The 19,923-nt window shown below is 37.0% G+C and overlaps 1 protein-coding gene across 4 annotated transcripts in view; it reads left to right on the forward strand.

The window, feature by feature from the left end:
- The window catches only part of PALS2 (protein associated with LIN7 2, MAGUK family member), a 59,745-nt gene that overhangs the window by 17,317 nt on the left and 22,505 nt on the right, over nucleotides 1-19,923 (forward strand). For 2 of the 4 annotated variants that reach the window (XM_041411534.1, XM_041411535.1), the window contains 2 exons: nucleotides 10,713-10,831; nucleotides 15,593-15,745. In XM_041411534.1, coding sequence (XP_041267468.1) covers nucleotides 10,713-10,831; nucleotides 15,593-15,745 — 272 coding nt within the window. Of the gene's footprint in view, nucleotides 1-5,075; nucleotides 5,197-10,709; nucleotides 10,832-15,592; nucleotides 15,746-19,923 lie in introns of those variants that run through there. The other 2 variants (XM_041411538.1, XM_041411537.1) reach the window with 2 other exon arrangements.

The raw sequence follows: 19,923 nt of genomic DNA on the forward strand, positions 1-19,923 counted from the left end.
TACTTAAAAGCTCTCTGGTTTTGCTTCAGTCGGAGTGGTGGGCTACGTGACTGAAAATTCCAAGTTCTTAGCAAAACTTAATGAAACCCATCTTGATATTCTGAGGAAATGGAGTAGAAAGTTTCAAACATGTCAGTATGCATCACATACAGTTTTGAAGACACCCTTTGCTGTTTCACTCCCTGTGCCCACCTTATACAACACAGAATACTGTCATTCAGGGTTTACAGCAGTAACTTGGAAATTGACTTTAAAGTGGAGGTGGCAAACATTCAAAGAGAGCATTCAAAGTGGCAGTTTCCTTAAAAACATGGCATTCTTAATCCAAGCTGCCCCAAGACCAGTAGAAATACATTTTTCCTGATGTTATTGTGCCTAGATATTCTTAAATTGAAATTAGATTTCCCACTTTTCATTAAACATTTGCAATCATGAATAAATCCTGGTAACAAGTAGTCCAGGAGGTAAAACACATGACTAAGGGCAGTTTGACTTACTCTGTAAAGATTTTCAGTTCCCTTCAAAATACAAGTGTCAAGCTGATCTTTTTATTCCTTTTCCAGGGTTCTTGAACATAGCCTGCAAAGGACTAAAGGAACATAACTGTTGAGGATAATGAATAGGCAGTTGTGTAAATCTTGACTGCATTGAATTGAAAGCAAGGTTTAGAATGGAGTGCCTTCACTAGGGGAGTGACAGAGATGTATTTTGATCATTCCTGAAGGTCAAGTAAGCCTTTAACATGCCATATTTTGCCATTTCTTTATTAAAACACAAAGGTTTTTTGTGGTATTTTTCACTATTTAGAAAGATAAGCTGTGTTATTTGGCAAACAAATTTAAAAAGAATCAATTTTCTATCCACTACATCACTACTAACATTCCGGCTGTGTTTTGGAAATTTTCTTTGTAGGTAAAGCTTTAGCTGTGTCCTTAAAATAAGCAAGAACTGTGTCATATGATAAAGGTAGTCAAGTAAAAGTGGTTTTTTGTTCTTCCATTGCAAGTCACCCTGAACTAGAACATTATTAATTTAGTGAATTGCCTTTATTGCTTCCTAATAAGTTTGTTTGAGCAGAAATGGGGATGTGTGCATGACAGAGATTAATTTAGTGGAAGTGGGAGCATTAGAGTTTAGGGATGGACTTGAGGTGAAATGTTTGGAAAATGTACTAGGCGATCATGTAAAATTGAAAACTGAGGTCCTGAGACAGAGACCATTTCATTTAAATGTTATAAATTTTGCAGATTCACTCCTGTTTGCAGATCTACTCCTGTCCTAAAATTTTTGTCTTCAGTCCAGGATGCAGTAGAAAATTGAGTGAAATTAAGTGAACACTTCCCTATGGAAGCATTTCATGGTGTTTTTTTTTTCCTTTCAAAAGAAAAATGGGCTAGATATAATAATAGTGTAATTAAATATCTTTTTCCTTTTTAATTAAAGAATATGTTGACATAGTCTAAAGATTTTATAAAGTGCTTTAACTTACTTTGTGCTCCAAAAAGCTGTCTTGCATTTCTGTTTTCTGCATATAATTTTATTGAGCAATTTTCAAATGCTTGTGTAGCATCTAAAGTGGAACCTCAGAAATATTTTTACACCTGCACTGGTACAGCTCTAATTTAAATACTCCAGTGTATTAGTTTGGAAGGGATGATTAAATAAATACTTCACAGTAGCAGAGGCCTGAAACAGTGCATGCCTGAAATGTTAACATGAGTGTGACTGGTAAAAGGGCAGAGGTATGTTTTTTTAAGTGGCTGCATCATAATGGAGCAATCAGATTTTGAAAGTGCTGGGTTTGGATGCTTTCATTTTAAAAAGCATTCTGCTGTTGTTATAAAATAACTCTGAGAATGTATTATGACACAGCATTATTTCGCTTGATAGCAAATGTCTTCATTGTAAAATTCTTATTTGTTAGAATTCCTCAGTGTCTCCTATGCTTGAAGCTGTAAAAGGAAGTAGTGTTAAAAGCAACAGTGGTATATGGATGATACATGGTTTCTGATGTATTTCCTTGTCTACGCATTTTCACTAAAGCAAAAGTGGACCAAAAACAAAGTAGACCAAAAACTAACTTGAAACTTAGAGTAATAGCAGCGGGACAAAATATATATGTAGTATTTTCACTGAAGAAAGAGGACATTTTGTTCAGTTACAGTTTTAATTTTGGAGGAGAGTGACGTTTGAAGTGTACCTTTGTACTGTTTTGTGACAGACCAGTAGATTGAGCTGACAGTGTGACGTAACTGTAAGAAGGTCAAAATAGATCTCATTATCTCTCCCTATCACTAGAGAGGGAAGTATTAATGGTGTCGTGCAGGGCACTCACGAGACTCTTGTCCGATATATTTTCCACACTTCTGACTGCCTATATGGAAAAAAAGGTGCAGACTGGAAGAGGTACAGGGCAGTTATGCCAGGTTTGCTTCTTTCCCGGTTGATATAGGAGAGGAGAAGCCTTCTGAAGGGCAGAAAGTTGCCCTCTTTATGTTACAGTAATGAAAAGTGAGACATTTTTTCCTAGATGTAAAAAAAAAAATTGATTAAGAACAGGGAGCAGAAAGAATTGTTTAATCTAGTTTTCTATTAACCAAGATTAAGGAAATGCCAGATATCAGAAGTGTGGATTGTTTTTAACTATATTCTCCTGATACTCTGTTGAGTGATCAGGTTCCTTCAGACACAAGGATGCAGACACTCCTGGGATGCAAACTGCAGTGAAACCATCATCTCTGGTAATAAGATCACAGATCTCTGGAGGTGCAGTGTTGTTACTTTGCTACACAGTGGAGTACCTAATTTTGTTTATTAAAAGTACCTTGTCTTTTTTGTAGACGTGCACAAAGCATGCTACAGAACAGCTCTGTGACTTATGTTCTGAACCGTTTCATTTACACAGACAGTAGCGTACGTTACAAGCCTTGTGAATTTTAGCTTTCTTTGAAAAAATGCCTATCCAGTGTTCTAGATAAAAGTGCACATGGTTGGAAAAAGATGCTAATGGCCAAGCTTGGGCCAGTTGCTCCTGATGTGCCTGGTCTCAGAAATGGGACACAACGTGCAGCTTGCCTTATCCGCTATGACAGTGTTCACTGGAGACCAGCAACAAGATGAAAGCATGTTCTTGGAGTGGAAGTCTGCTATCCCTTTGGAAGGATGTTCATTATTTCTTCTTCAGGTTCTAATTTTTTTACTTGTGTGAAGAAGAGGTCTAATTGAGGAAGAAATCTTAATTGATTTCCAGCTGCCCTTAGGCTGAATTTGTGAATGGGATAAAACAGTGGATGGTTCTGCGTGGCTTTCCCTCATGTGTTTCACCAAGAAAAGTGGTACAGTAAACTGATTCTTACATTTGTTTGGTTTGTTTGTTTGTTGCACATTACTTCTTCCTTGCTATATAACTGTCATCTTTACTTATGTTAGCATTTTTTCAGTCCTGCTTTCTTCAGGCTCTGTTGTACTGCAGCAGATAAATAATACTGAGTACTGTGGCAGAGATGCAGATACAAAGCTTTTGATTCATTTGGACGAGTGCACATTAGAGAAAGCAATACTTCAAAAGCTGTACTTAGGTTGTTGTATCTCTTTTGCTGGCGTTTTAGACTTCATAAAAAACTGTCATTAATTACCATAGGTACTGCAGAGAATGCAAGTTTCTTCATCCAGCCACTGTTTGCAAAATACCAGGGAGAATGATGGATGTGTGCAATAAGCTCAGCCTCTTGTATAACTTGAGTGGAGTGCAGGATACATTCTGAAACTTTGTTGAATTTCTCCTATGGCTTTTGATTGCAAAGTAGTATCTTAGACTGCCTAGCCACTGAATGTTTTGCCTTCATTTAAAAATCTGTTCAAATATATTCTACAGTACCTGAAATACTAAGGTAGTTGAAGAGCTAAGGGTAGTACAGTCTTTCTTCACCAAAACTGAAAATCTCCTGGGGCATGTCCTAGTATTCATTTAACGTGCAGCAGTCTTTGCGTGACATCAGTGTATACTTTCTTAATATCAGTAGAGAAAAAGTAAAAATACACAAAACAATTTTTAAATTCAGCCTTTTAAAAAACTTCTAGTTGACTTGCTTGTACATGCTCTGGTTTATGTTGTATAGTGCTTGAAATTTTTTTTTCTGTAATCTTGTCTGTGTGCATGTGTGTCCTTTCTCAGTTAATAATTCTGTGCCTGAAGCTTACATCATTCTTTCTCTAATTAAAAAAGGTCAGAAAACTTGGTAATACCTAACACTTATATAGGCTTATCTTCAAAGCATCAAGCTTAGTTAGTGAGCATGAAGTTAATTGCCTTTGTACTTTATGATATATTTTTCTTGGTAATCCTTTAAGAAAGAGAAGTCTGACATAATTTCCTTAAAACTAGATTTTAGTGTATCTGTCCTCAATATCTTGTTGTTGGTCGTGATATATGTATTTAAATAAGACTTAAGCTTTTAATTCTGCTAGTTTTGGAGTTTTGATGTTTTGTTCCTTTTTTATCTTTGCTGAGATTACTTTTAAATAGTGCTTTTATTTTTTCCAAAAGATGCAGCTGTGAGGTCCATCTGTTCGTCAGAAAATTTGTGCTTCGTCTTTTTTTAGACAATCTTCGCAGCCTGAAAGAAGTATGTCTGCAGTGTTCAAGCTGGGAAATGGTTGTTGGCTCTTCCCTATAGGTTTTGTGACCTTCACAGTCATGAAAAATGGGCATGAAAGATATAGTTGAGCCAGGTTTGATAAGGGTAGGGACTGCTTGAGCTTCTATTTATAGATATGTTCAAATAGCTCCATTTTGGTTTGCCAGTAGACCTGTAGAAAATGAAGTTAAAAAAATTAAAAAAAACTTTTCTAAGCACTTATGTTATTTCTTTTCAATGTGCAGAAATTTAGTGGGCAGAATTTGAACATCCAGAGGAATATTTATTCTTATCAATTAGACTTTTCCTTCTTCCTTTAAAAATTCATTGCCGTGTGTGATTCTGCAGTCAGTAAAGTGTTCGTGCTGCAGACAACAGCGTTCTTCATTAATCAATCTTACTGTCTTTTTAGAGATCTGTGTTTGCTGCCTGAGAAGAGGTCCTGTTTAGAAGAGGTGCCTGAGTGATGTTACAATGGAATGCTGCCCAGGAATGTCCGAGTTAAGGCGGCTGTCCAGGGCAGCCTGCTTGGCAGTGTCTACCAGATAGTAGGTGCAAGGTGTGTGTGTGGGTGTTTGAAGGAGTGTCACTGCCCCCTGCTGCAGTCAGCAGCGTGTGTGGAGTAGGTGACTGATTTGTAGAGAGCGCGGGATGGAACTGCAGAGCTCCACCGCTCCTGCAGGGCTCGCTGCTCTGGAGCTGCTGCTGGGAGTGATCCTGCTCCGTGCATGCAGCTGCTGGCTCTGAGAACTCAAACATGATGTTGTATGTGCTCGCTGCATAGTGCTTCCCCAGAGACTTTTATCTGAAAATACGGCTTCTGAAACTTACTCTAGGAGTAGTAAGACAGCTTTGTCAGCCTTTCATATATTCTTGGTCAATAGCCTATTTGTGAATGAACTTGTGAAATATTCTCAGAATGTTAACCTCTTCATAGGTTCTAGACTGCTAAAAATGCTATAATTTGTGACTGGGGAGAGAAGTGGCCAAGACAAAATAACTTTTTTTTCCTTTGCCTTTTATTTAAGCATAATGATCATTATTTAAAAACCTTAAACACAAATGGGAAAAAGTTACAGAGTTGTCATTGGTTAAGGGCTGACGAAGTTAAAAATTATTCTTCTTTTGTCTGAGCTTATTGTGTGTCTTGTGAAACTTCAATATATCCCTCTTGAAAAGGTTTTAAATCACACAAGAAACTATTTCTGAAGTTTATGTATGTGACAAGATTTTAATCTGACTTTCTAGACTTTGGAGTACCTGCCTCTCCAGTAGTCCTTGAGGTATTTATTATAACTTTCTATCCAGATGAGTAGGCCATGTGGAAATAAATATGCATGTTTATTTAAATATATTATACATAATTTTCTTTTCAATCCTGTTATTTTGTAAGCTTGGAGACTAATAAAATGAAGCTGAGCTAAAAAAACTGTGCAAGGTATTCACTCTGAAAAGCTTTAATTTTCCCCAGTGAGTGACACATTTGTCTTCTGTCTGCAAATCTGGAAAATTTATTTAAATGTATGCTTCCTCTTTCCTCTACATAGAATTAATGTAGACAAGAATTAGGCACTGAAAGAAAGATTAAAAATCAAATTTGGTAGAAGAATCACAGCTGCGAGCTTGGTGAAAATCTGTCTTTTTCTTACAATTGCAAGAAGAAAGGAGTTACCAGGGTATCTTTTACTTACAATTGTAAGGTACGATGTGTAGATTAAACCTTTGAAACATCCTTTGGCTGTCTGAAGAACTCTGTGGGAATTAGGAGGATTTAATTCTGGTTAGTAAATTTTGCATTAGGAAGTGGGATTTCTGTATTCCCACACCTTGTTTGCCACAGAGATCAATTAACATCTCTTTGCCCCTTTTCACTTTTTGAAATGGGGTTCAAATGACAAACTAGTTTCCCTGAATGTGGGGTCATATGTATAGCAGGAATAAATTGTTCAGTGCATGTACATGGCAGACCAGTATGTTCCTGCTGAGTTTTGCTTGAGGCTTTAAACTTGCTGCAGTTATGAAGATGTTCTTTGAAAACTGACTGTGGAAATTAATTCTATGTGTATTCCCTGTCACGAAAGCCGGGGGTTGGAGTTGTAATCTCATTTTCTCTTAGGAGTCCCAGTTCAGACTCAGTTCTGTTGTCACCTTTCCTAATAATCCCTGTATTTCAGCACCTTGCCTCAACTGAGAGTTTGTTTCTGCTACCCGGCTCCTCCTGGTGTGTCTGGAGGCTGTTGTCAGTGGGTTTCTTGCAATATGTGTGTGTTCCTAGGTGGTTTTATTAACCATTGTAGTCAGCCATGCCTGTCTCATGGTGTCCTCATGAAAACAAATCCTCATGTGTTGCGATGAGAGTTTAAAGTTTTCCCCAGATGGGTCTTTGAATATAGAAACAGGCTTGTCTTCAGAGAGAGGGAGGTGAATGGTAGAGCTCTCAAAGTTAGTATATTCTTATTATTTTCCTGTAAAAGATGGGACAAGAGGGGGAAGAGAGACCCAATTAGTTTTCCACTGAAGGGAAAGCATGCATTTCCTCTTTATTGTACCCCAAAGTACCCAATAATAAGAAGCACTTCTGACAACCTGGTTTATGCAGTTTGTTCATGTAGTCCTTAGTTCTTCAGTGTGCCTGACTTGAATGTAAGTTCTACAGGGCTTTCTATCCCCCTGTGAGTAACTTCAGTCAACATTTCAAGGGCAGATTCACCACAAAAGAGACGTGCGGCTCAAAAGGCAATTCTTGATGGGATATTTAGATTTGGTAGTCTCAAATCTCCTCAGTTCCACCTGTTTCTTGCTTGGTAGGAGATCATCTTTTAAGTAAAACTTTCTTACCTAAGTACTTTCATCTTTAGCTTTCATTCCTGTTCCATCAGGAACAAGATGTGATGCTTTTTTTTGAAAGTGCTAAGGTGGCTTTACCCCTGGAAAGAAGAAAGGGAAATTGTTTAAATGAGTGCTACTTGAAATTCTATGTGAATCTACATTATTCTGAAAGATCATTATAATGAAGCCTGGAAACAAAGTAACTCCTGTTGTTTGTTGTTTAATAGATCCTAGAAATGAGTAAACAAAAGCCTCTTGAATAGATACAGAAGAAATCATTCCATGATACATTTCCCAAAGTGTCTTCCCCTCCTCCCACCTCTGCCCTTAGTCTTCAGATAAATCGAATTTTTTTAAAGTACATGTAGGAATATCTAAGGCATATGTAGTCAGTATATTGCTTAGACTTTCAAAGCTATTTTCACATGTGAACAAATACCAGCTTTTCACATTAAACAGGAACTATATTTGAAAGTGGCCCATGACTTGTATAATACACGTAAAACACTGAGATTAAAATGCTTTGTCTAGTCCATCATAAAAAGTACTCATATATTTGTGATCTATTCTTTTTAAATAAATCAGCAGGCATAATTTGTGTTGGAATATGCTCTTGATGGGTTTTTTTGGCAAATAACATTTGATCATGTTCTGAATATTTTACCAGGTAAGTGTAAAACAGTGGAACTTGGTGAAGCATATAAATATTCCTCTGCCTGCCATGTGCTAGGTAACAGGTGCAGAGACTGTTGAAGCTTAACCTTTCTCTCATGCTAAAATTTTTTTGCTTAACATTGTAACTGGTTAAAATAAAGGGGTACTTAAAGGTATGATTTTTTATTCAACTACTTGGAAAGATCTTCCCTTTCAGATGGGGAACTGCTGTCTGCACTGCGGCAATATTGAGCCTCATATTGTGCTCAAACACAGACATTACAGCATGAGTAAAGGTGCCTTATCCTGCCTTTTTAGTTTGCTTTCTATTTGGTTTGCTAATATTGAGACAACGCTATTTATAGCTAAGAAAACTCTTGCCATGATGGCTGTGCCATGAGGCAACCAACAGACAACTGTAGGAAGCTGTTTCTGAGAACAGCTGGTTTTGGTTTTGATGACCTGGAATGCAAGTCCGCCTTTGTGAATTTTTGGAACTCTGCATATTGATAAAGCTGGTTGCTATTTTCTAAGAATGATAAAATATACTTAAGTAGTTCTGATGCTAGATGTTTTTGAAAACTTTATTGAATAAAATATTAATTTGAAAATACCCTGACTACTTGCATGAGGACATTCTTCTGAAACTTAACATAGCTTTTAACATTTTCTTTTTGATGGTAAGGTTTTTATGTAGGGACTATATTTTTTAATTTGATCTAAGGCAGAATTCTGAAAGGCTTAAGTAAGAAACAGGATAATGTCATGGAGTTAATATGAAGAATGTGTTTATTATAGATGTCTTTGTCACCATCAAGTGCTGGAATTGCAGCTGGTAGTTGAGATGCGTACTTTGACTTCAAGGAAGCTTTGCATTTTCTCTGATTATTTGTAGGAGAAAAAATGCTAACCTGAAATCCCTTGAAAAAGAATTTGCAAATCTGTTAAAAATGTAAAGAAAGCTTATTATTCTAACACTTGCATTATTATGCAGCACTTATGACGTAAATTGGCCAGAAACATCTGCCCACTTCTGCAGATAGTACAGCTTGTGTGACTACATTAAAAGTCACGAGTCTGAAATTGGGAATTGAGAAAATGTGAAGAAGGCAGTTTCACCTGCAGTTGAACTAGTCAGAATGTAGGATGTACCTAGTCTGGGGAAGTTGTGAACTGTTTGCATGGTAATTTTGTGACTTTATGTAATGTGGTTGCTGACAGGACTTTGTCTGTTACAAAATAGAAAGAATGCTGCTTCAAAATCTGAAAACATAAAGTGTTATTTTTCCTCCTACTCATGGTTTCACAGAAAATTCACTTTTTTTTGAAAGAAAAAGTGTGGTTAAAACTTTTAACATAATACAGGTCTTTTGATATGCACTGCTGTAGTTAAAATGTCACACGTGAGTTGATTTGCTTGTTGAAAAGTCAGTTCCACTTAATAGAAAGAATGGTCAGAAATTTTTTTCTTCAGATGGAATTTTCTAGGAAGGATTAGAATCAGAAAGTAGGTGTTGAGAAATGCAGTTTGTTCTGTTACTGTGCAGTTTCATAATAGCTTTCATTATAAAGCAGTGAGGAAATTTAAGGGTAAATTCCTGTGTGGGAGAAGGGGCATATAGGCTTTTCTAATTCTCTTGTTATATACTACTCTGCAACATGCAGAGCATTGCAGAACACGTGGTTATTCCAAGGCTTCTGGGCTTGCTGGGGATCTCAACAGGAGATTTTGTTAGTACACCTGTGTGTGTGTCTATTTGGGCATGCATATATAGCTTGGTAGGAGTTTAAAAGAGTAAAGTTAAGAACAAGAACAAATTCTCTTAACTCACCTCGATGACTTCAGGCGACCAGACAGCTGGAATGGTGGCATTTTCTGACATTTCTTTGGGCAGCATTGTTGACTCTCAGCCAAGAGTGTTTCTCTCAGCAAGTCTGAGGGTACCGGGCAGGCACGATGCATTTCTCATTGTAGGGTGTTCTTCCCATTGCTGTGTGTAGTGGGACCAGGCTGGTGTTAGCATCTGCACCGTGTGCACTTAGTGCCAGAGTGCAGTGGGTCAGACTGGCTGTAAAGGACTGCTGCGGTGGACACAAGTGTTCCCACAGTAAGAGCTGCCTTGGAAGCAAATTTTTGGTTTAAAAAAATTTATTTGGAACTGCATGTTCATTTTTACAAGAGTGAATCTGCCTCTACAAGCATTGTAAAACCTGTGGGTTGCTCTGTGTATGAGGGCTAAAAACTTCTAAAAAATATGAAATAAAAAGAGTACTGAAGGAGTTGATTTTATTGTATTTGGAAAATTATGCATACCTTATACATAGTTTGTCCTTGTTTGTTTTTTCAATCCTTAGTAGCAAATCTTGGAAGGAATGTGCTGGGCCTGGATTCAATTGGATGCAATCTTTATTTCATTTTTCAGACACACACACACAAAAAGTTCTTTTTCTCTTCTGTCCCCTTGTTCTCAGTAGATGTACTTGACTGCTTAACATCTTTAAAGTTAATGTTGTGGTGTTTTCCAGAGCTTGTGCTCCTTATGGAAGCCTGTTTTGGTCAGTATTTACTTTTTGTTTTTGTTTTGTCAGCAGCCATGCAGCAGGTCTTAGACAACCTTACCGATCTGCCGACATCGACAGGCGCTGAAGAAATAGACCTGATTTTTCTTAAAGGAATTATGGAAAACCCTATCGTAAGATCACTTGCTAAGGTATTTAAATTTGCTGCTTTGAGTAGAATCTGGAAATGTTTTAACTCTTACATTATTGTGTGAACACTGATTGTGGATTGAGGTGTCCACAACATGTTGTTGGTTCATCTTATTAAAAGACTTGAAGGCCAGCTTGAAGGTGAAGAGTTGGTGCAATTTCTGTGCATGCTGGTTAATAGTTATATAGAAAAATCTAGAGTAAGATTAAAAATTTAGAGACTACAGAAATAATGTGGTTACATTATTTATGAAGAAAAAAATCACAGTATTTGAAATTAGAAGCAGTTATTTTAATGTAGTCTTGTAACCACTGTTGTGTGCACAAACCATATGCCTTCTGACTTTCAGTGATTTTGCCAGAGATGAAAAGTGAGAGCAGTCACCTTCATTATCCCATGGCATAAAAATGTTCTTTTCAACTTTAGCTCAAAACTATATTCTGATATGCCAGGAAAATATTCTCTCCATGCCCTTTCCTGGATATCAGACTAATAATTTTATCTTTAATTGTCAGCTCTCTAAAACATGGATTATCCTAAGTTTTTGTTCTTGGATTACAAACATCTTTTATGTATAGATGGTAGCAATCAATTATAAATATGTAAGGTGATATTTGCAAAAAAAATCGTTGGACTCTTTAATTAAAATGTAGCTGGTCTTACCAGTAGGAAATGCCGTCAAATACTGTACATCACTTATATACATTCTTAATCTCACTTCATAACAATAAGCGCCTTTCATGAGAAAAACCCAGTTAAATTAAATACAGCTGTCTCTTTAATAGGACTAGACATCTGAAAGCAGTGCCCTCAGGGCAGGTATGAAATCCTCTGTAAAGCTAAAGGATTGTTGTCCAGGGATTTTATTCAGTATAAAAATCTGGAAAGGAAAACTTCTCATGAGAACTCATATAAGAATTTACTTCTGTTTAGCTGTTCAAAAAATTTGTTTTAAGATGAAGACATGGCACAGTAATAAACTTAGAAGTAATGGAAATGTCTTATCTGGTGGTGAGATGACTGCAGAGAGAAAGATTTGTGTATTAAATTTACTAGAGTAAGTAAAAGCATTTTTTTACTGATGATGGGAACAACTTTAAGTACCTGCTGCATAAGTCATGTTTAATATTTATCATGAAGAAAATGATCGCTGCAATACCTTTTTTTCTTATAAAGAATTTGTGCTTTAATGGCCAGTAACAATTAGGTGGAATTTAATGACTAGCAGATGTAAAAAAAAGTGCTTTTAATGGAAACAGATTCTTAACTGTACACATGCTTTATCTAGAATGCTTAAAGGTTTTAATTGTGTTCACATGGTGTGACTGCACTCATATTTTCTTTGTAATTATTTTGGAAAAATCCTCAGTCTTAACAAGCAGTGCTAAATAAGGATAAGATCAAAACACATTTGGTGAAGCGTATGTAATTCACATATTTGTCCCTAAAAATACATAAACTTGCTTTTCTATTAGAAGAGCTAGTTCACAGTTCTCAGTCATCTCAGTTCTCTGAGATGGTTATATTATTTAAACAGAATCATTTCAAAGCAGGCCAGAAGTGCAAAAGCTTTTTCATTTTCCTTTATTAGTCAGTTATTAAGACTAATCATTATGTAAAGTATACCAAAAAGGACAATAAGAAACTTGGGGAAATGTGCCACAAGCTATACAAACTTATTTTCTCCTTTTGGTCCTTAAATAAATGAAGGCGAACAATAAGTATAGTAGTTAGTTTATAGTATTCTGCAGTGCAGTTTGGCTGATCTTTTAAAACTGGGTTACATTCATTTCACACTTTTCCTGTATAGAATAAAGGCAATAAGGTAGAAATTAAAGATTTCTTTTGGGGATAGGATTCTTTCACTGAATCTTGCCACTTTTCAGTAGGTGGTAGAGGAAAGGAGAACAGTTATGATTGTAAAATGTTTTTTCCTGTCACTGATGTTTATAGAATCATGGAGTAGTTTTGGTTGGAAGTGGTCTTTAAAGGTCACCTTGTCTAACCCCCCTTGCAATGAGCAGGGACGTCTTCAACTAGATCAGGTTGCTCAGGGCCCTGTCCAGCCTGACCTTGATTGTTTCCAGGGATGGAGCATTTACAACCTTTCTGGGCAACCTATTGTGTTTTATCACACCCATCCTAAAACTTTTCTTCCTTACATCTAATTTGAATCTGCCCTCTTTTAGTTTAAAATCATTATGTCCTGTTGCCAAAGGCCCTACTAAAAGTTTGTTCTCATCTCTCTTGTGAGTCCCCTTTAAGTATTGAAAGACTGCTATAACGTCTTCCCAGTCTTTTCTTTTCCAGAGTTAACAACCCCAACTCCATGTCATTCTTATGCTGATGTTTGTGTTCAATCCTAACTAGTCTTTAGAATTAATACGCTTTTTGGAAAATAACTGTTGAACTTGGAACAAGCATTAATTCTCCTCAGTTTTGCTACTGAACTCTGGTATCAAAATTCTCTTCTCCCAGATGGTTAACTATTCTTTCAAATCTCAAAACTTTATCTTCTTTCTGCTGTTACACTACTGCTTTTACCATTGTAGCAAAGCCTACAGGAGACCAGGTGAATGCCCAGCCCAGGCCAAGGAAACATCTTGGGAGTAATCTATAAGCGTTTAGTCCAGTATTTAAAATGTCAGATTGTTGGAGGCAAAAGCTTTACTGTTTGAACATTTGGCAGGTATGATATATACTGTGCACAGAAAGGCTCAATTCACTATCAATATTTTTGAAATGTTCTATTGAAATGAAAAAAAAAATTGAAATATCCAAGTTAGGTATTCCTATTTGTTTGTTTGTTTTTTAACTTATTCATACCATTCCATATCCTGTTACTCCTCAACATATTACAGGATCAGAGATTGTTCACTGATAAAACTTTATGTTCATCAGTATATACATGGCCTTGATTTTGGAGTGAAGGGTGAGAATATTTGTATTTAGATTATATCACCCACTGTTAGTGGTTATTTTTTTGAAAACAATGAGTGAGAAAAAAGGTAACCCATATTCTGTAATCTTACAAAGGTTTTGCAGTTGGGTTGTGTTTAAAAATCACTAGATTTGTGTTTTTACTTGCTGTAAAAGAACTAAATTTTAAAAGAAGGATATTGTTTACTGTATGTGTTCTGTACAAAATGGCATTCCTTTATAAAGGAGAATGTGTGTAGGTGCCGAGCTTCCTGTAACTTTGTAATCACAGTCGTTTGGTTTGTGTGTGTTGGTGTTGGAGAATATTTGAAATGCCTGTCTGTTAAGTTAACCTTTCCAGAGCTTGGCCATCAGGCCAACAGAAATAGCATTTTATAGATATGAAGTACTGAATTTAAGACTCAGATGATTTCAGGAAGCAAAGTTCTCTGCTTTTAGCAAAATTTTATTTTATTGTCTGTTTTAAAGCAGTAATAAGAGGGCAGAAGTGCTCACATACCTTCAAATTATATCTGTGGGAAGTATATCTATTATGTATTTGTTTTTAATATGCCAAAGTAATTGCTCCTTTGTAAATTTCTTGTTGCTACAGTGTTGAAAATAACTTTTAATTGAGAATTTGAATTATTTTTGGCCTCCTCTTATTTCCTAATTCTATGATAGAGCACTGTCTGTAATAAATAAATTAAGCATTCAGAGATGCTTCTCTTCCTGCTCAAAGCTCCTACCTTTCAATGAATTTCAGTGTCTGTAGAGTTCAGGAAATGATTATGTCTGCAGCAATAGCTCTAGAAATACATGAAATGTTATCAAAGAATCACAGGATGGTTGAGGCTGCCAGGGACCTCTGGAGGAGATTTGGTCCAACTTTCCCTACTCAAGCAGGGCCGCCTGGAGATGGTTGCCCAGGACCACATCCAGACAGCTTTGGAGTATCTCCAAGGAGGGAAACTCCCATCATCTCTGGGCAACCTGTGCCAGTGCTCAGTCACCCTCACACTGGAAAAAGTGTTTCCTGATGTTCAGAGAGAGCTTCCTGATTTTCGTTTTATGCCTGCTGTCTGGTCACCAGTCACCACTGGAAACAGGCTGTCCCTGTCCTCTTTGCATAGTATACCTTTTATACACATTGATGAGATTTCCCTGAGCCTTCTCTTTTCCAGCTTCAAGTTCCAGCTTGATAATCCTTTCCTCAAATGTGAGGTGCTCCAGTCCCTTCATCATATTTGTGGCCCTTCACTGAGCTCTTTCCAGAATGTCCACAGTGTTCCAGATGTGGCCTCACTAGTGTTGAGTAACACTTACTCTTCTAGTAACACTTTTAATGCAGCCCAGGATACTGCTAGCTGCCTTTGACTTCAACTTTTCTTTAGCATTTCCTTCAGTTAGGCAGATTTTAGCAGGTGGAATGTGCTATTCAGAAGGTGTTTGAATGGGAGGAGTCTGAAGTAAATGTTTTTCTTGCAGACTCTGAAAAGATCCCATAGTTCCTTTTCTGCCCTTCTTCTAGAAGGTGTACTTGTCTAGGATTCCAAAGCAGGAAAGGTCCTGAGGTGCTGTTCTGTTGACAGGGCAGTGCCTGGTGTGTGTAGCATAGAGGAGATAAGCACTTACAAGCCTCTCTGGTATGTGCTGCTTATAAAGATTATTGGATACTGTAGTTGAGCATGCAAAATCCTTCAGCAGTTTAATCAGGTTATCCTGTATATAATTTTTCTGGCTTTTCTGCTGAAGATTGCACTGAGAAATTACTTGAAAAGTTTATAGATTTGAACCACTCAAAACTTACTTACATTATAGTCTCATGTATTTAATCTTACAGGCTCACGAGCGACTGGAAGATTCTAAACTTGAGGCTGTCAGTGACAACAACCTGGAGCTGGTGAATGAAATTCTTGAAGACATCAGTCCCTTAGTAAATAAGGATGAAAATGTTGCAGAATTGGTTGGAATACTCAAGGAGCCTCATTTTCAGGTGCCACCTTTTTACTGTATATTACCAAGTTACTGTATCAGTGTCCACATACAGATCTAGGAATAATAATGAAACAAAACCTGAACTATAGTAAACTGTAATATGTAGGATTTTAATCTAAAAAAAAAGGCTTTATTTTTTAACCAGAAGCCATGTTAAAAATAAGCATGGTTTTATTTTTTTATATAATTTCAAGAACACCTTTACTCACTGTATTAAATTCTACTAGAGTTTCTGTTATAAATCTTGGACAAGCTTTTACTTCTTTTATGACTGGAGTTTCCATAAAAATTCCCCGAAGGCTTGCTTCATCCGTAACATTTCCAGGTGATCTCCGTTCCTGATCACGAGCATTGTGCATTTCAGTTCAGCTGTTTGCACTCACACTCGTGTGTTAGATGTATGGTTTGCAGAGTGAATGAACGTGATTCTTTGTGATCCGATCTGCACTGCAGCTGAGACTCTGCAGCCCTCTCACTGTTGCTCTGCTTAAGTGAAGTGTTGACATATGCTTGTCAAAAGCAGATGTTTTTCCATTTACCATTTCTATGACCAGCTTCTGTACTGAGCCTCAAAGATCAAGGTTTGAAAATCCTTTTTAGATTCTGGCCTTTCTAGGTAGGGTTCAGTGGACTTTGTTGCTTCAGTGGACTGCTACTAAGCTAAAGGTATTCTGTAGAAGAACATAAACAACTTTTTGCCATAGTATAATTGGGTTTCTTTTGGTAGACAGGTATGAAGTCATAGGCATTTTTGGGATAGATGAGTTTAAACACACATTTTCCCCAGGTTTTTCATTACGTGTTTTACAAACATAGCAGTGAGATATATTACTGTTTAACATGGATAAACACTGGTAATGCTTTTAGTTGTATTGTATCCTATTGGAAAAGGTATCACTTCAAGAACTCAGCTTTTGGGGCAGTAGCTTTTCTGCGTACTCACAATTCCTCTGCCTCTCCTGTGTTGGCCTCCCATGTGCTCTTACTTGTCCAGAAAGGCATCATAGCTGAGTGATGAAAAACTATGATTTGGAGACTTACTGGTGCATAAACCTGCAAATCAGTCTTTGATCCCATAGAAGAAATTGGTACTTGAAGGACTGCATGAATTTGCAAGAATTGGTAGTTAAAATGTACAAGCATTAGAACTGAGGGCCAACTGTGCACTGACAGATCTGACAAGGATCCATTGTGTTAGACAGAGAAAATAAAGCTGAAAGTCAAAGAGGATGGTGAATCAAAAGATGAAAAGGGCATAACAATTGAAGTGCTGCACTTTGAAAGGCTCAATAGCAATGATCTCTGGAGAGAGATGGCAGACAGAGACAAGCTTGGGAAAAGGATCTTTGGGGTGGAAACTGGAGATGGCCTGTAGAAGACAGATCAAATAAGAATTTTTGGGTGACTAAGAATCAAATAAGAATTACTGGGTGAATAGCCAACACTAAGGCAAACCCAGCATTTATTCCTATTCAGTGGTCAGATCTGCAGAGAGGCAGAATGTGATGTTGGTGTCAGATACTTCATTAGTTCAGGCTTTATCAACTTAAACATGTAATGTAAAAGTTCCAAAATAGCTGGTGAATTGGAATATCAGTATTTATGCTCTTGTACCTTTTTGTTGCTTGGTATATAAGGAGCAGACGTGAAACTGCATATATGCTATTTTAACTTTACAATTTTGCTCAGTTTTTTTTAATGCTTCCTAATTGTATGTTAAAGGTCCATTTAGCAAACATATCTTCTTTTTTCTTTCCCTGTCACAGCAGTAGGTGTCTAGTGAAGACTGTAAGGCTAGAACAAGTCAACAATGATACCTTCCAAAATGTGTTGTGAAGATTTAGTGATTTGTTGATAAGACTTCTGAGTGAGAAGTAGTGTCGTCCACCTGTGGTTCTCTTCCATGAGCTTATTCAGTTGTTTTTTTCAACCCATGTGAAAATGTTATTCATGCATCCCCCATCTGAGTGGAGACTGTACTCTTTTGGTTTAGAGACTGTGTCCTGTCAATTCCACTTAATATTCTCATCCTCTCGTGTAGGAAGAAAGTGAACAGTTTTTCTTAATCAGCTTTTTCATGTTACTTGTAGTTTGAGAGACCCCATTGTGTTTCTCTGTGTCAAATAAATAAAATTAAGAGAAGCAAAGCTGTATACAGCATGAATTTCTAAAGTTGTCTCATAACTTCCATTGCATTTTTCTACTCATGGTGTAAAAGTTACTAGTATCTGGTTTGCCTATTTAACAGCTGATGAATAGAGCAGAAAAGGTCAGTTAGAAAGGACCTACAGTCATCATCTACTCCAGCTGCCTTACCAATTCAGAGCTGACTGAAATTAAAACCTGTTGTTAAGGGTGTTGTCCAAATGCCTGTTAAACACTGACAGACATGGGGCATCAACCACCTCTTTAGGAGTCTATTGCAGTGTTTTGACCACCCTGTCAGTAAAGAGGTACCTCTAGGCTGAGGGAAAGTGGAGGTGGATTGCTTGTTAGGCTCAGTTTGGTTTTGTATTGTTTACATGTTCGAGATACCATTTCTGAGTCTGTCACTTAATATGTTAAGCTAGGATTGTGTTTTCCCTTGCAGTCTGTGTTGAATTTAATTTGCCTTGTTCTCAGTCTATTGCTCATGAGGTGCCTGCAGAGGCAGTTACAGTCAGTTGTTTAAGTCCTTGAGTAGTTCATCAGCATCAGGAAACTGTCATTTCACTTCTCATCCCCATTTCCTAGGTCATTTATCTGACGTGTCAGTATATTGGCAGGTGTGGAACTGAGCCCAGATGCCTGTGGAAATCACCTGATGACATGAATTCTGAAAACTAAAAATACTATATTCCTGGCACCAATTTTTCTGTCTTCTAACCAATGTTTTCTTCCATTTGAAAGCGTTACTGCTTATCCTGTTATAGTTTTGTTGTTTTGAAAGACTCCTGCCAAAGGGCTATGGAAATTGTTCTACATTAACAACTCTAACTGCATTGTTGCCATGCTTGGTGACTCTTCCAAGGACTAGATTTGAGAAGCATAACTTCCTTTATTAAGCAGGTTGATGCTTTCCCATGATCCATTTTGTCCAGTCATTCTGGGTTTTATGGAAACTTCTGATTTGTTTAGTATCAGTGTCACACTTACTGTTTTGCAGTTTGTTGACTCTTCCTTGGAACCTAGTTTAAATATTCATGTCATGATTATTGCTTATATGCTGCTTCTTTCCTTATAGTGTTGGGTGAGTCATGGGCATGTAAGAAAAATACAGTGCAACTTTGTTTGCTGCAAAACCTGGATTGTACAAAAAAGACAAAAAAGTGTGAGAGGAAGAGAAAATAGATGGCTAAGGTAGTTAAATGCTGCCCTGGAGAACTGGCCTATTCATCACTGTCAGAATTGCAATTCATTAAAAAAAAAGTCTGAAGAAGTTTTAATTTGTATTTTTAAAATTTATTTTCTGTGTGCCTGTTGTGAGGCATTCAGTCTCATTTGCAGAAACAATGAGCAGTTTTGGCTGCTGTGTATGGGCAAAAGCACCTATCTGTTTACTTCTTCAAAGTATTATCTGCTGTGATTCAATTCGGAAGCCGAAAATTGGGGAGAATTTTCAGCCCTTAATTTTGTACTTCCATTACCTGTGTGAAGGCAAGCAACAAAATCAGCTGAGGTCAAAGTACAGTTTTTTATTTAACTGATATCATAGTTAAGACCACTCTAGAAGAACTTCTAGGACAAATTGCAGACCAAAATGTGGTTATAGTATCTTTCTTTAAGGCTTGGGAAAGCTATGTGTCTCCTGCAAAAAGGAAACAGAAAATTACCTAAATACTCAATAAATAAGTGCTATCATTTCTGCTGCATTTGGTGCAAGTAGGCATATTCCAAATTCTGCACGAAGGAAAAGAGGAAAAATACAATGTCAATTGCATTTGTAGAAAAAGTCATTTGCATCTCTTCTCCAGTTCAGTAAAAGTACAAACAACCCAACCGGACTCTTTAAAAGTTACATGGGCACTACTGTGTCATTGGTTTAGAGGCTGACTGTATTTTACAAATGATACAGTTGTAACCTGCCTTGGTATGCAAGTATAAAATGTGATATACAAGGCATCAGTGCAGTAATTTGCTTGGATGTATCATTTAGTGCTAGAAATACCAAATTACAGGACTTCATTTTTTCTACAC

Source organism: Onychostruthus taczanowskii, unplaced genomic scaffold, assembly GCF_017590055.1.
Source record: "Onychostruthus taczanowskii isolate IOZ18803 unplaced genomic scaffold, ASM1759005v1 scaffold36, whole genome shotgun sequence".
In the NCBI taxonomy this organism is placed as follows: domain Eukaryota; kingdom Metazoa; phylum Chordata; class Aves; order Passeriformes; family Passeridae; genus Onychostruthus; species Onychostruthus taczanowskii.